The 14,360-nt window shown below is 29.9% G+C and overlaps 1 protein-coding gene across 3 annotated transcripts in view; it reads right to left on the bottom strand.

Annotated features, from left to right (window-relative positions):
* The window catches only part of LOC118195091 (leucine-rich repeat-containing protein 14-like), a 47,966-nt gene that overhangs the window by 7,597 nt on the left and 26,009 nt on the right, over nucleotides 1-14,360 (bottom strand). For all 3 annotated transcript variants that reach the window (XM_035366326.2, XM_035366324.2, XM_035366327.2), the window contains exon 6: nucleotides 7,647-8,095. In XM_035366326.2, the coding sequence (XP_035222217.1) occupies nucleotides 7,647-8,095 (449 nt within the window). The remainder of the gene's footprint in view (nucleotides 1-7,646; nucleotides 8,096-14,360) is intronic.

The raw sequence follows: 14,360 nt of genomic DNA on the forward strand, positions 1-14,360 counted from the left end.
TGAAGAAGAAATTATGTCTGTTTATAGAATTAAAGAGAAAGTGTCATCACATAAAATGAAGCAACTTAAACAACTTACATTGAAAGAAATGTTTAATAAAGTAAACAAATAAATATAAGGCTTTTTTTTTTTTTTTTTTTTTTGTAAATTGTGATACCCTTTAGATCATAATTGTTCTTTATTTCATAAATTACAGTTTCATATTTTTAATTTTATAATTTATGCATGCCATCTTACAAGATTTAAATTGATGATCTATAATCCGGAATTGCCGAAGTCCTGACGAGTCCGGATTAACAACTTTTGACGGTAAATGTTTTTCTGGAGAACTTTCAGAAGGAAACAAGTTTGTCTACATATTACACATCAGTAAAATCATGGAAAGCACCTATACAAACTATATTGAAGAAATAATGGCTATTTGTTTTCTAGAGAATAGGTATTTCGAAAAAAGTGGAAAGTATTCAACTACATTTGATCTGTATTTAAAGTAATTGCATGAGCTTGCACTGACAATAAAAATGATTTCAAAGCAAAAAGCAAATTATAATTAAACTTTGAATAAATTTATTTACTAATAAGGTTTACTCTTTAAATATATTTACAGAATTAATCTCTGCAAACGTTTTCTTTCTTCAAAGACATTCAACAATAATTAAAATATTGTTTTGCCATCATACAATTTAAGCCCGATAATCCAGCACAAGTAAAGTTCCATATTATCAATTAACTATATTTACCATTCTCGGCCTCGAAAATGCCAAGATGCTGACATTCCCTGCAACATACTATTACTCATTTTACTTTTTAATAATAGATCTAATTTATATCAACATATAACATACCTAATAGATGTGATTTATAATATATCTAATTAAAAATCTATAGATGCTTGAACCATCACAGGAGTTTACAAAAAATAGCCCTAATACTCAATATTACATTAGTCACAGAATAATTATTTGCATGCTGTCATGCGATGAATTTTATTTTTGATATTGTTTAGTTTTAAAAAAAATTTCCTCTGGTTGCTTTCTATTGTAACTATTTCAGCAAAAATGTATTATACAAATGAGTGGGCTAAATTTAGCTGAGTTATATGTACTGCAACTGAAGTCGGACAACAACTGAAAACATTTAAAAAACAAACATTAAATTTTACTGTGATGATTTGATGATTACCATTGAGCTGCAGTGCATGTGCATTTCAGCTGATGTATGTGAATTTAATGGTGGACAACCTGGATAGGTTATTAGCGCCAAACACGTCTTTTAAACGCAAGTTACATTTAAAGCAGTACAATTACATACAATCACAAATTTAAAATCAAATCAAAAATCAAATGAAATCAAAAGAAGCAATAAAATGGTGAAAATTGAGATGAAGTTACTTATAATTTAAATAATGATATGGGAGGTGAAGCAAGAGTAAAACTGTAAAAAATGAGGCATTAAAATACAAAGAAATAACATCAGATTAGATTATAAAACCCAGTTTCCTTCAAATAATGAAATAAATTAGCATTCGCCTCTTTCCCGACTAAACGATCAAAAGGCAAGTCACTAAAATACTTCATTTAGGAATAATTCACTAATACTTCAAAAGAAGCAATAAAATGGGTTAAAATATGAACAATCAATTAAAAAATGATACACTGTCAATACACTATCACAATGCAAACAAATAGATTATCTCTTGGCCTTTAACAGGTAACTATGTGTAACTCGAGAGTGACCAATACGAAGACGAGTTAAAATAACTTCCTCACTTTGGTTTTTGACTGATTCCCAGTATTCTATTACAGGTTTTACACTTCTAAACTTGTTATTGATCTGAGAATTCCTAGCTGCTATTTATTAAGGACTTTTTCTTTGATGAGCACTTAAGCTGAATGGCACACATTTTAACCTCTCTCTCTCACATGACGCAGAGTCGATACTATAGAAGAGAATATTACTTGAATCCACCTCACAACGGATATATCACAGTGATGCCAGAGAAAAGGAATATATTTATATTGGATTATAAATATCCTGAAGTATACATGATTATCATGAAGTATACGCGATTCATCAGAAAAAGTAAGCTTTTACTTAGTTTATTTTGTTGGAATTGAAGTTTAACCATAACAGAAATGACTGAAATAGAACTTGTGAAACTTAAAAAAGAACAAAGAGTTAGTCATTCAGCCATAACTAAAGTAACAGTTTCCACTGAATTTTTAATTGCTTCTTTTAATATTGATGATATAGAAGAACAACTAGAAATTTTTAAAAGCGGTTCATTTAAAAGCTTTGGAAAAAATTAAAAATTTAGCTGATGTAATAGAACTGAAATCAAAAGTACTCTGGAATACGAAGAAAAGATTTTCACTAGTTTCAAATGGTTCTTCTCAGTAAAGTAGTAACATACATATTATTTCTGGTGTTATTAATAGAAACTCCAATTAAAATATTAAGTTGCTGAAAACTATAATTGATAAATTTTATGGAAAAGCTGCATTGTAGTAAACGTTTCATAAATTCTTATATGGCAATAAATCAAAACGAAAAGTTATCTTCAAGTTTATAATTTCAATTATTTGCTTAATTTATTCAGTGGTGCAGCTTTAAAAACTGTCAAAGGATTTTTCATTATCTCCAGAGAATTATGACAAAATGCTTAAAATTCTTAAAGAAAGATTTGGTCAGAAAAATCTTATTAATTTGTACGTGCCTAAACTGTTAAATTTACGACCTGTCCAAAGTTCAAATGATGTTCATGCTTTGAGAGAATTATATGATACCTGTAACATATAAGTAAGGACACTAAATTCATTAGGAATCAAATCTGAGTCATATGGAAGGGTACTTTATCCTTTATTAATGAAATGTATTCCAAGGGATATAACGCTACATTTTGCTTGTCAGAAAACAGATGAAGAAAAATAAGACCTCATGAAATTTCTAAAATGGGAAACAAATGTCTCAAAAGAACTTCATTATCTTACTCTAAGAGTTATACAAACTTGCCTGAAATACATTTTATTTCCCCTAATCGAAAACAAAACAATTTCCATACTCATTATTCTTTCAATGCCAACCCAATTATTGGTGCCAATCATTCTCATAATGTAAACAAAACTACAGCTACTCAAACTTTTTCTTGTTCATTTTGTGGACAGGAAGATCATGTTTTGGAAAAAATATGTTATGTCACCAGAAGAAAGAAAAGAGTTTAAAAGAATCTGATCAATCCTTTGTTTCAAAAGCAGCTGCAGAACAAAAAATTGCTCTTCCCAATCAAAATGTAATTCTAATTATCATAACATTATATTGTTGCATGATGATAAGAAAATGTCTGATAAGGATAAAACTAAGAATAATTCTAATGACATAACCACAAAAATTTCTCATCATTTTGATGCAAATCAAGGAGCTAGAAGTGGATTAATTGATGGCTTTCTGATTGTTAAACTTATTTGTGATGGTAAATTAATTAATGCAGCAGCAGATACAGGCATGCAATTAACTGTTGTTAAGGCTGATTTTGTACCAAAAAGCCACCGTACACCACACGTAAATGTTATTACCATGTCAGCTTTCTGACTCTCTTTAAAGGTTCCTCTCATCAACTTACCTTTATCGAAGTATTCTGAAGAGAGTCAATTTAAGTCATCATTCCTTTGAATTCCAGATGTTCAGTGTACATATGTAAAGAGATGGGCAGTCAACATGAAAATCCTTTACATTGAGAAATATGATGGTTATCCTTAAAGAATGTTTCGAAGACTTTTGAAAATGAAAGAAGTTTTAATGTGTTTAAACAGTTTTAGTGATGTTAATTTGTTGATAAAATTATATTTCATTACAAGGCAACAATGCAGTTGTAATTAAAATGCAAGAAAAGATGAAAGTTGAAATAATAAAGCTCAGTTTGTGGATCCTTCATGTGGAAGCAGAAAGTTATAATGCTTTACTGAAGATAATTTTAGAGCAAAAAGTATATAATATTAGTTTACCTGACTGACTGGCTGCAGACAAACCTGAAAAAATATTTTCCTCCAATTCATACCAATAAAGTATAGATAAGAAACCCTTTCCGATTCAGAAACTGAATCCCTAATTTAACTGTCTCATGATACAGTGTTTAAAGACACTTTCAATGACATATCATTGATAGATTTTTGGCTATCCTGTCGGGAAGATTATCCATTTTTGGCAGAAAAAACAAGTAAGTTTGAAATGCCTTTTGTTAAAATATACAAATGTGAAATAGTCCCATTAACACTTGATTTTCTAAAAAATAAATACAGGAACCAATTAAAAGTCAAACCAGATTTAAGAATAAAGTTGTCATCTTTTTCTGTGGACCTGAAAGTTTTAATTAACGAGAAACAGCATCACACAATTAAAACATTTTTTATTGTTTTACATTGTTTTATATATTTTTTGTAACTTTCACAACAAGAAAAAAATTGTAACATTACAATTTATTTAATTTAGCAATAAGCCATAAACATTTTCACTGGGTTATGAAGATAACATATTCAAACAATCAGGTCACAAAAAAATTTTTGGAAAACCCTGCACTTTATATTTGGATGGTCTTAACACAAATAAGACAATTAATACATTTGACATGTGAGTGGGTTATATAAGGGTGATAAATCTCATACACAAAAATGATATGCTGTTGCATTTTTGCTTCAAAATCTGGATTTTGGTCTTTAGCGTGCACTGCTTGGCAACCAATTCAAAATAGCATCAAACAGATTGTTATTCTCTGCCGTTATATGAAATTTGAAGACAAGTGTTGACAAGATGTTGCACTGTCACTGATTCCCCTCATTTTGCCAATTTCCATGCATGTGTGTTTCATTGTTTACATGTGCTAGTTTAAGGATCAAAACTGACAATGACCATACAAAAAAAAAAAAAAAAGTCCTTGCTTAAAACCCTCTCAAAAAAGGTTAAAAAAATAACAAAAGAAGAAAAAGAAAGGTAGAAGATTTCAGAAGAGGTTCTAGAGTTACTGAAAGCTCGTAAGAATCACAGTCAATGAATATATTTTTGGGGATGTATCAATCAGTGTTAACAGATAACCAAAAATATTATCAATTATTACTGTAAAGTTACTATTTGCTTTCAAAATTATACATGGTGCAAGGTATTACATAACAAAATAAAATAAAAAATTACTATCTTCGAAGTTTCAGCACTAAGCTTTTAATTAAGGAAAAGCATCATTACCATACATGTTATCTAGCTTATAGTTTGCATTGCACTTTTCCTATGCTTTTTATCCAATAAAATTATTTTTTTCTTGCTTGTATTTTTAATTTGACATTTTAAACTTTATGCTGATGCAGGTTTTTTTTTTTTTCATTTGCATTAACTCTATTAACCTTGAATTATACAAATGACATACACCCAGTAAGCCCCATCAGGAGTTATGTGAAATTTTTAAACAGGATTAAATTAATTAAAAATTGAATCAAAATCAGCAAATCTGTGAAAACTTTTAGCTTTGTTCCCTAGCCTGGACTATTTATAAACAAAACTATAACCACATATATGAATTACAGAATCTCCTCCAAATTTATTTTTGTGTCAGTACTCTTTTATTAACTAGTACCCATGATAAATTACCAATAATGTATTGCTGCCTTTTGGTAATGAAATACATTTGCTACATAAACAGAAATGGATCCTCTTAATTTCTGAACAGTATTGTTTTGAAATCACATTCAATAGCACATCAAACAGACGGCTATTCTCAGCTTGTCTTTGCCTCCATCAGAACTCAGCTTAAAAGAAAGCACACGGCTTCCCTGAAACCAGTTCCCACTTTTTATTCTTGTATTTTATTAGCAGCTGTAGATACTTCATTTCCATCAAACAGCTTCCATAATTAAACCCCTCAAACCAGTTCCCACTTTTTATTCTTGTATTTTATTAGCAGCTGTAGATACTTCATTTCCATCAAACAGCTTCCATAATTAAACCCCTCAAACCAGTTCCCACTTTTTATTCTTGTATTTTATTAGCAGCTGTAGATACTTCATTTCCATCAAACAGCTTCCATAGTTTCTGCGAGTAAGAATTGGAAAAAGTTGCGATTTTTTGGGAAAATACCACACTCCAAGAAATAACAAGACTATTTCTGCTTCATTAGTCAATAAATCTAGTAAACATATGATGCAAAATGCAGTTAAAATTGAGACATGATGAAAATAATTATCTTGAAAATGATAATATCTCCTACCTTCCTGAAAAAAGTGATCCCTAACATATCATAGATCTCTACCCCAGAAAAAAAGAAAACGAGAGAAATTTCTAGAAGAATCTTATTGCTCACAGGAATTGATCAAAGAAAGTATTTTTGGTGATATATCGATAGGTATAGGCTAATATACAAGTACCTGGAAGCGTACAAATGTTTTATGGCAGGAATCGGCAACCTTGTAGTTGTGGTGTGAAACAATTTGATTCCCGAAGCAATGTATGCATAGTTAGGGAATAGAGGTCGAGAATACAGATTTAGAGTTTTATTATATATTAATTATGCAACATTTAAAGGTATTTATTAATATAAAATAAACAAAATAAAATATAACTATTCCATCAATTTAAATTATACATAGATTGTGCATTAGTCTTTTAAACATATTTATTAAAATAAAAAATAAACAACATAGAACTACAACATTATAAGAAAATAAGACATGCAACATGATTCACTTCAGTATTTTCATCAAAAGCAATGCTAATTGCAACAGTTCTTTATAATTCAGAATTCTGTTTTACTATTTGCTATTTCAGTTATTGGTCTTTCAGTAGTTTGTGCAGAAGCCAATATTTCTTTAATTCAGGGTAATATTGTTTGTAGATCTGGTAAATCATTGAACAATATTTCATCACTTTTTAAAAATGTGCCCTTTAATATTTTTGCAATCTTTGAAAGTTTTGCCTTTGGCAACTACACACAGTGAGAAATTACAAAACTACATTCATCGCTAGATTTGGTTCCAATTGTTTGACAAAAAAATGTAACTTGTTTCTTATATTCAGAAACAGCTCTTTTTATAACTTCAAATTTCTGAAATGTGGATTGACGTTTAGTTTGAAAATATCTTTGTATAATCAATGTGCAACAGGCAACGTTTTGCAACATAACATACATACAACATGATTCTTTTTATGTATGAATATGTCCAAGAGTCTTGAAAACTGGGAACATCAGGATTTCTTATTTTAGTAGACATTTAATTAAATATGTAGGTATGAACTGTTACAATAATTAAACAAACAAAATACAAGTTTTAACAATAAAACTAAGAATGTGCTGTAAAGTTAAAAGTAACCTATACTGCACAATGTGCATCGATTAAAATCACATGCATCAGCACTACAAACCGAATGAAAGGCGAAAACATGCGAGAGGCGCGAGGTGGGTCGGTGAGGAGAGAAGAGACAGAGAGATGTGTCTTTATGTGATAACTTTGTAGTGTGGTGTAGAGCGCCACTGAGAATTGTACTTCATACCAAATCTAGCACGAGTGCCTTATATTGCTGATGCTTGTTTTACAGTATTAAAAACCTCAAAAGAAATTTCATCTCATTTGATACAGAATGTAAAATAAAAGTAACAAGTAAATACTTACCATTCCGCACTAAATGAGTTACAGCTTATATCTAAATTTTGAAGCAGTTTACATATCTCTAGTTCTCTGAAGTAGACAAGATCTCCATCTACAAGATCACAACTAGAAATGTTAAGGTACTTGAGTGTTCCTCGATGATTAAGACAGCACTCCGAATGTAAAGAAGGTTTTCGCCTCTTAACATTGCAACGTACAGTTTCACAGACATTATGGAATAAAGTTGGCAGATGTCCTCTCAGTGAGCATCCTTTTAAACTTAAACGCTCTAAAATAGGTAAATTGTTCAAAGTTTTTGATAATGTTTGTAGATGAGAAGGAAAATGTCTGATCTCCATAGAACTATAATTTAAATTAAGAGCTTTCAAATTCTGAAATTTCTGTAATTTCATTATGGTAGTTCTCATACTAGGTTTGATGCTACAAAAATCAAATTGGCACACTTTCAATTTCTGAAAATGATAAATAAATAAATTAATACATGCTAAAATTGAGACAAAAAGCACAAATACAAATATATATGTAAGGTAAAAATAAGTAAATAAAAATTATAATTTAAAAAGCCTCTTAATTGCTCATTTTAAATTTGGGTACTTCCCCTCTCGTAACAATTTTCTCTAAACTGCGTCATAGATGAAAACTAACTCAGCATTATGTCATCTTAATCTTCTGCACTATAAGTTTTACCCAATCAGATTAACGAAAACTTTTACTATAAATACCATTGAAATCCAACTACCCTCCCTCTTTCTTTGCCTATGCTTGCTAGCCAAAGGACATCTCTTACTTGGCTGCTTCTGTTTAAAATGTAATGCATCATCATGAAATTTGAGGGGTGGAGTTTGGTCCCATTGTGATGTGCCATGCCATAGGGCAATCAAAAAGTAATAATGAGATATTCGGATTATCAAATGAGTTTGTGATTCTTCAAAAGTTCTCCACATCTTCTACTATAAAATGGATATCTTCAGTGATTTTTTAACCTCAATCCACTTGTGACTGCAAAATAACGTCTTCTCATGTCAAGCACACATCTCATATATACATATCAACAGTTTGCATCAAGTTTTTAAAGACAGATATACCGAGAAAAAATTATCTGGATAAACATATTTCAAGCTATTGAAGATTTGATTCAAGCTAATCACAATAAGGTGAATATTGCAATAAACAATGTCACATATGTCCTCTGGTTTCTTAATGCATACAAAAGTTATATTTGTACTATACATACAATATTACATATGGCAATAAGCCTCTTTTTATATCTTACATTTATTTTATTGACTAAAATTAGTGATTATGCTTGAGAATCCCATAGTAAAAAATTTCAACATTTACAGGAAAATCTTATGTTCCAATTCTTAACAATTTTCTTTTTAAATTTATATTACAAGATCCATAATTCTTGAATATATATTATACATGTGCACAGTATATGTATATAAAATACCACAATAAATATTACAAGATCAATAATTCTTGAATATATATTATACATGTACACAGTATATGTATATAAAATACCATAATAAGTGTAGCTTCAATTCTTAACAGCATAACAAGATACTTTATTTATTTATTATTTTTTTTTAAATTCAAATCTAGAACCTGTAATAATCCTGCAGAATCTTTATTAAAGAATGGAATAGAATTACTCTCATGTTAACAGATTAACAAGCTCTTTCCCTGATAACAATATTGTTAAATATGTGTTACAAACTTGGAAGTACATTGAAAGATATTAATAAATACCAAATATAAAATCAGTAACCATGTAACAAAGTCAATAAAGCCAATAAAACTGTAACCAGTAATACTAATATATAAGAAATATAATAAATCATTCACAAAAGTATCATTAACAAGCCTAATATGAACCAAATATAATAAACAATGTTATAAATAAAATACTTATGAATACCAAACAATAAGCATATTTCATGGTTAGCAACAGAATCCTAGAAAAGTACCGGAGTGTTTCTAAAGAGTCTCCTACCATTACTGAACACTGCAGAGCTTCAAAATTATATTTGGCGATTTTTATTTTTAATTGACAATCACATTTAGCACTATTTTACAGTCTGACACTAAAGACTATCTGAGGAATATCCATACTAGTGAAATTAAGAATTGGGAATCTTCAGATGTTTTATTATGTGTGGATGGTTGAATTAAATGCGCATGCGTAAAGCCTATGAGAAAAAAACCTTGTTGGTGGTTTTGAGGTCCGGATTATAGATCATTCCGGATAATGGAAGTCCGGATTTTGAACTTTGTACTGTATGCAATAGCAGATACTGTATACTGTATGTAGTACTGTATGCATAGATAGTGTATTTAATAATAGTAATAACACTAAATAATTACAATAACTCAATGAAATAATGTAAATATTTTCAATAACAGCACATTACCACTGTTATTGCAAAATATCATTAACCCATTAACCGCCAAAACTACAAGGAATGTTTCTTTTCTCATGAAAATAATAACAAATATTAAATTAAGCATTTATAACATTAATTTACATTGAAAATTTAAAAAAAAATGCTCTTACCTGTGGAAAAAGCGAGTGTTGCGTTCACGCAACGTCAGCAGAATAAGACTACAGATGTTTAGTGAGTAGAATTGTACTTGTGTGATGTTTTTTTTTTTTTTTTTTTTGAGTGGAGCGCAAGATTACTTTTTAGCTGTGTAACGTTTTATAAATCTACAAATCACTTTGCTTGTAATTTATTTAATATTAAAATATACATTGTATTTCTTTTACAAATACAGATTATTTCAATTGAAAGATTAAAGCATGAAAAGCTTGATTACAACCATGATGTAAAGCTACATTACATACTTCGCATCTATAAACAGTCTGCCTATGGTCTAAGTCTTTTGTTATCAACGGACTTTATGATAAAATGTCTACCATCTCCATGCAATGGTTTTTGAATGCTGAATTTACTAGGGCATCCTGCTGCTGATCTATTTCTGGCTAATTCTACACTCTCAATAGGAGTTTTCAAAAGGAATAATGCATTCTCGCGTCTGAAATCTAAAAGATACTTTATATTTCCAGTAGTAAAAAGTGGTGATATTCAGTAAGTTTAGATACGGTCTCACCTCATATAATTTATCAGTATTGTCAATTTGACTATTGTCAAATGCAAGTTCTGCTTCATATTCCTGTACTGCAAACGTGATATCGATTCTCGTACAACAGGAACAGAAATGTCCTTATCAAAAGACCAATACATTTTTTCTTGAGGTAAAGAATGATATCCTGTAAGCAATAATATTCCAATAAATCTTCTCATATAGGCTTCAGATGCAATAAATTCTGGGCTTTTTTTTTGCTGAGCGTATATATTTGTATGTTCAACGAGAAGAGAGTAAATGTGTAAACCAAAAAGAAAATCGAAAATCTTTGCACTAGTTTTACCTTGTATTTTGTCTTTTATAATTTCTCTTTTAAATTTTTCTTCATGTTCTTACTAAGAAATAACTAAAAGTTCCTTTTCTATCCACTTCAAGATTTCAGTCTTCTGCTTTTTAAACTTTTTAGTATGACTATAACTGCTTTTAGAAGGCTAAAACTTACTTCTTACATGAATTTCAACTTTCCCAGCAGTATCATTTGGTAAAATATCATTATCATTATTTAAAACATTGCCATTCCTTTCTTCTTCGTCACTAGCAATTTCTAGGGGAACAACAACAATAGCAGTTTCATTCTGGTCATTATTAACATTATCATCATCTGTTTCTTCATCAAAAAATCTTTGAAGGGCTTCTTCTAATGTAAGATACCTCATTCTAGGCATTTTTAAACAACCAGAACATGAAACAGAACATCGAAAGGAATGAGTGAAAAAGGAGATAGACTACCCGTTTTCTGCTGACGTTGCGTCAGCGCAACACCTGTTTTTCCTTCGTTCTCAACACAAATATAAAAATCTTACCCATGTAATGTTCTGATAAACGGTGAGACTAAAAATAGATCACTCATAAAGATGGCGATTCTTTGGTTAAATATTTTCTGCAAAAACACCCGGTCGAAAATTTTGCTTAAAGTATGAAATTAATTATTATAAACAGAATGATTGTTGAAGGAAAATATTTTTTTACAGAAATAATCTTTATAATATTCCCTACATAAAATCATCTGCTGGTATAAAATATCTTAGGTAGTTATATTTATATACGCATTTAATTTGACCGTTGCCTCAACGCAACACCAGCGGCTAATGCGTTAAACCAAAAAAGAGGAGAAAAATAACTTTCCAATAATTTTTTACAAGAAAAAAAAAAGAAGTTGGTTTTTAATTGAAAAAGAATATTTATTGCAAACATATATATTATTATATAAATATTTTACATTTTAATTAGGTATTTTTCCCATTTGTTCTGGTGAAAATTTAGGAAATTTCAATTGCTGGTATAAGTAATTGCTAGCTTTAGCAATTTTGTGCAAAATACTGTATTCCAGCAGAATTTCTTCGAATGCAAACAAATCTCAAAAGTGCACATGTTAAAACTGAGTTTGAGACAAAAAATATTCTGAGTTCTAAATAAATAAAATTCTGAGTTCTGTTAGAATTTGAATACAACAAAACAAATACATATGAAAATGGTAATATTGCTGGTAAAAACTAAAGAACTATTATGCCCATGTGATTATTAGATTTTGGTGTATTCTGAAAATTTCGTGACTTTTACAAATGTGGTTGCATTAATACACAAGTACCAGTTTTTAGCCACATGGGAGATATTTACTCATGCTTCTACTTACGCTCTACTTTTTTGTATATAAGATGGATTTAGATATTTTCTATTGAACAGAGCATTCATTTTAAAAAATTTTCTTAATTATAAATTTTTACAGTAATGACAATATATTCTTATAATACTACACCACCATATTAAAAAAAGTTTCCAGAAAAGGAAGTAGTAGCATATGCATGAAGCTTGCAGTAATTTTATTTGATTGTCAGAAGGCATTAGACTATTCTTTTTAAGATAAAGTGTATCACGTGCATCAGTGTAATTCATGTTGTGGTGTATATAAAGAAAAAGTATCCTTCGTTCACATGACATGTACTGCAACATGAAAATGCTTCGAGTCACAATGATTGTTTTCCTTGGTAACTTGTGCATCATCTAACAGAAAACTGCCAACTATGTTCATTGATAATGTTGCATACTAGGCACAAGTGCTATAAATTTTAGCAGAGATGGAAAATAAGAGAAATGGAGCACATTTGCTAAAAGTCCTCCACAACTCAGTTAACAGATACTGAATCACAACAACGTTCTCAGTCGCATGGTCAATTTAGTATCTGAATTCTTAGTGTAAAAACATATACCTAGTAAGAACTTTTTACTGCATATCTCTTGTGATTCAAACGACCAATGGAAATTATTTATTTACACTGGAGAAACTTATATAGTAGTTGGTTTTACCAGTGACAAGGCATAAAATAATAAATATTAACTTTTATTTATTTATTTTGTACTTAAAACTTATTGCTGACAATACTTGCTTTGAAAAGAAGAGCAGTAAGTGCACTGTTAAAAGCAATAAGAACAAAATTTAGTATTTTCTGCTCTAGAAATTTAAGCACGTCTTCAAAAACTCACCAACTTGTTAGTTAAAAAATGTTTGTTTATTATTACAGCTTACAGGTGTAGATCTGTTCATAAATAATAATAATAATAATAAAGCACTTTATTAAGCTATTTTATGAGGGAAAAAAATCTATAAGGTCACTATTTGCATTTTTATAGGAGATGCAACAATCTTCAAAAATTTTCAAAACAGTGTCTTTTGCTTGTTGAGTTTTCTACCAAATAAATTCCAGATGTATTTTAAACAAGCATATAATGCATGCATATGTCGATTTGTATGAGTGCTGTCACATACATGCTTGAAGCTACTCTAAAAATATGGCAATTCTACCAACTGTTAAATTTGGAGGGAGGGTTAAGTAAATAATCAGATAATACCTAAATTAAATTTAATGTGGTCATTAGCTAACTTTTGATGCCTATATCTTTTTCTCTCAAATACTGGCCTGTGTCATCCCTTTACTGAAAAGATCTCATTTACCTAGCTAATATACCAGCTTGAGAGATACAAATGTTATGTAAAAAGGCTTATTAAGGACTTACAATTCATAGTCCTACAACAGCAAATCGCTGAAACTTGTAAGTTATTTTGATGAACAAAAGTTTAGGAATATCAATACAAAACACTTACTCTCATCCTAAAACATGATATTTTTATATATAGAACTAACACAGGAAATGCAACACCATGAAAGCTTGAGTAGGATGTGATGAAAATGCAGGCAGTCACAAAATGCATCATACATAGATAAGATATTTTGATTTTAAAAAAGAAAATGCAATACTCCAACTAAATATATAGAGGGGGGAGTGATAGGAAATAAGATAATTTCTTGCAATAATATAAGAAGCAATATTTCAAGATAGAGATGAAATCAGCCTGCAGATACTGTCTCGAGGAATGAATAATCATATACTTTCCACCATCCTCCCCAGTCTGTCCTTTGATTGTAAATGGGTCAGTTTTCAGCAAATGACAGCCAATCATGTCCCATAACTGCTCGATCAGTGTGACATTTGAAGACCACAGTGGACAAGGAAGTATTCCTTACCTAAGGCTTATCTGCTGATTGCAGTGTGTGGCCGAGTGCTATT

This window comes from Stegodyphus dumicola, chromosome 8 (assembly GCF_044657685.1).
Source record: "Stegodyphus dumicola isolate Sdum_Otavi_A_Nest chromosome 8, ASM4465768v1".
Taxonomy (NCBI): Eukaryota; Metazoa; Arthropoda; class Arachnida; order Araneae; family Eresidae; genus Stegodyphus; species Stegodyphus dumicola.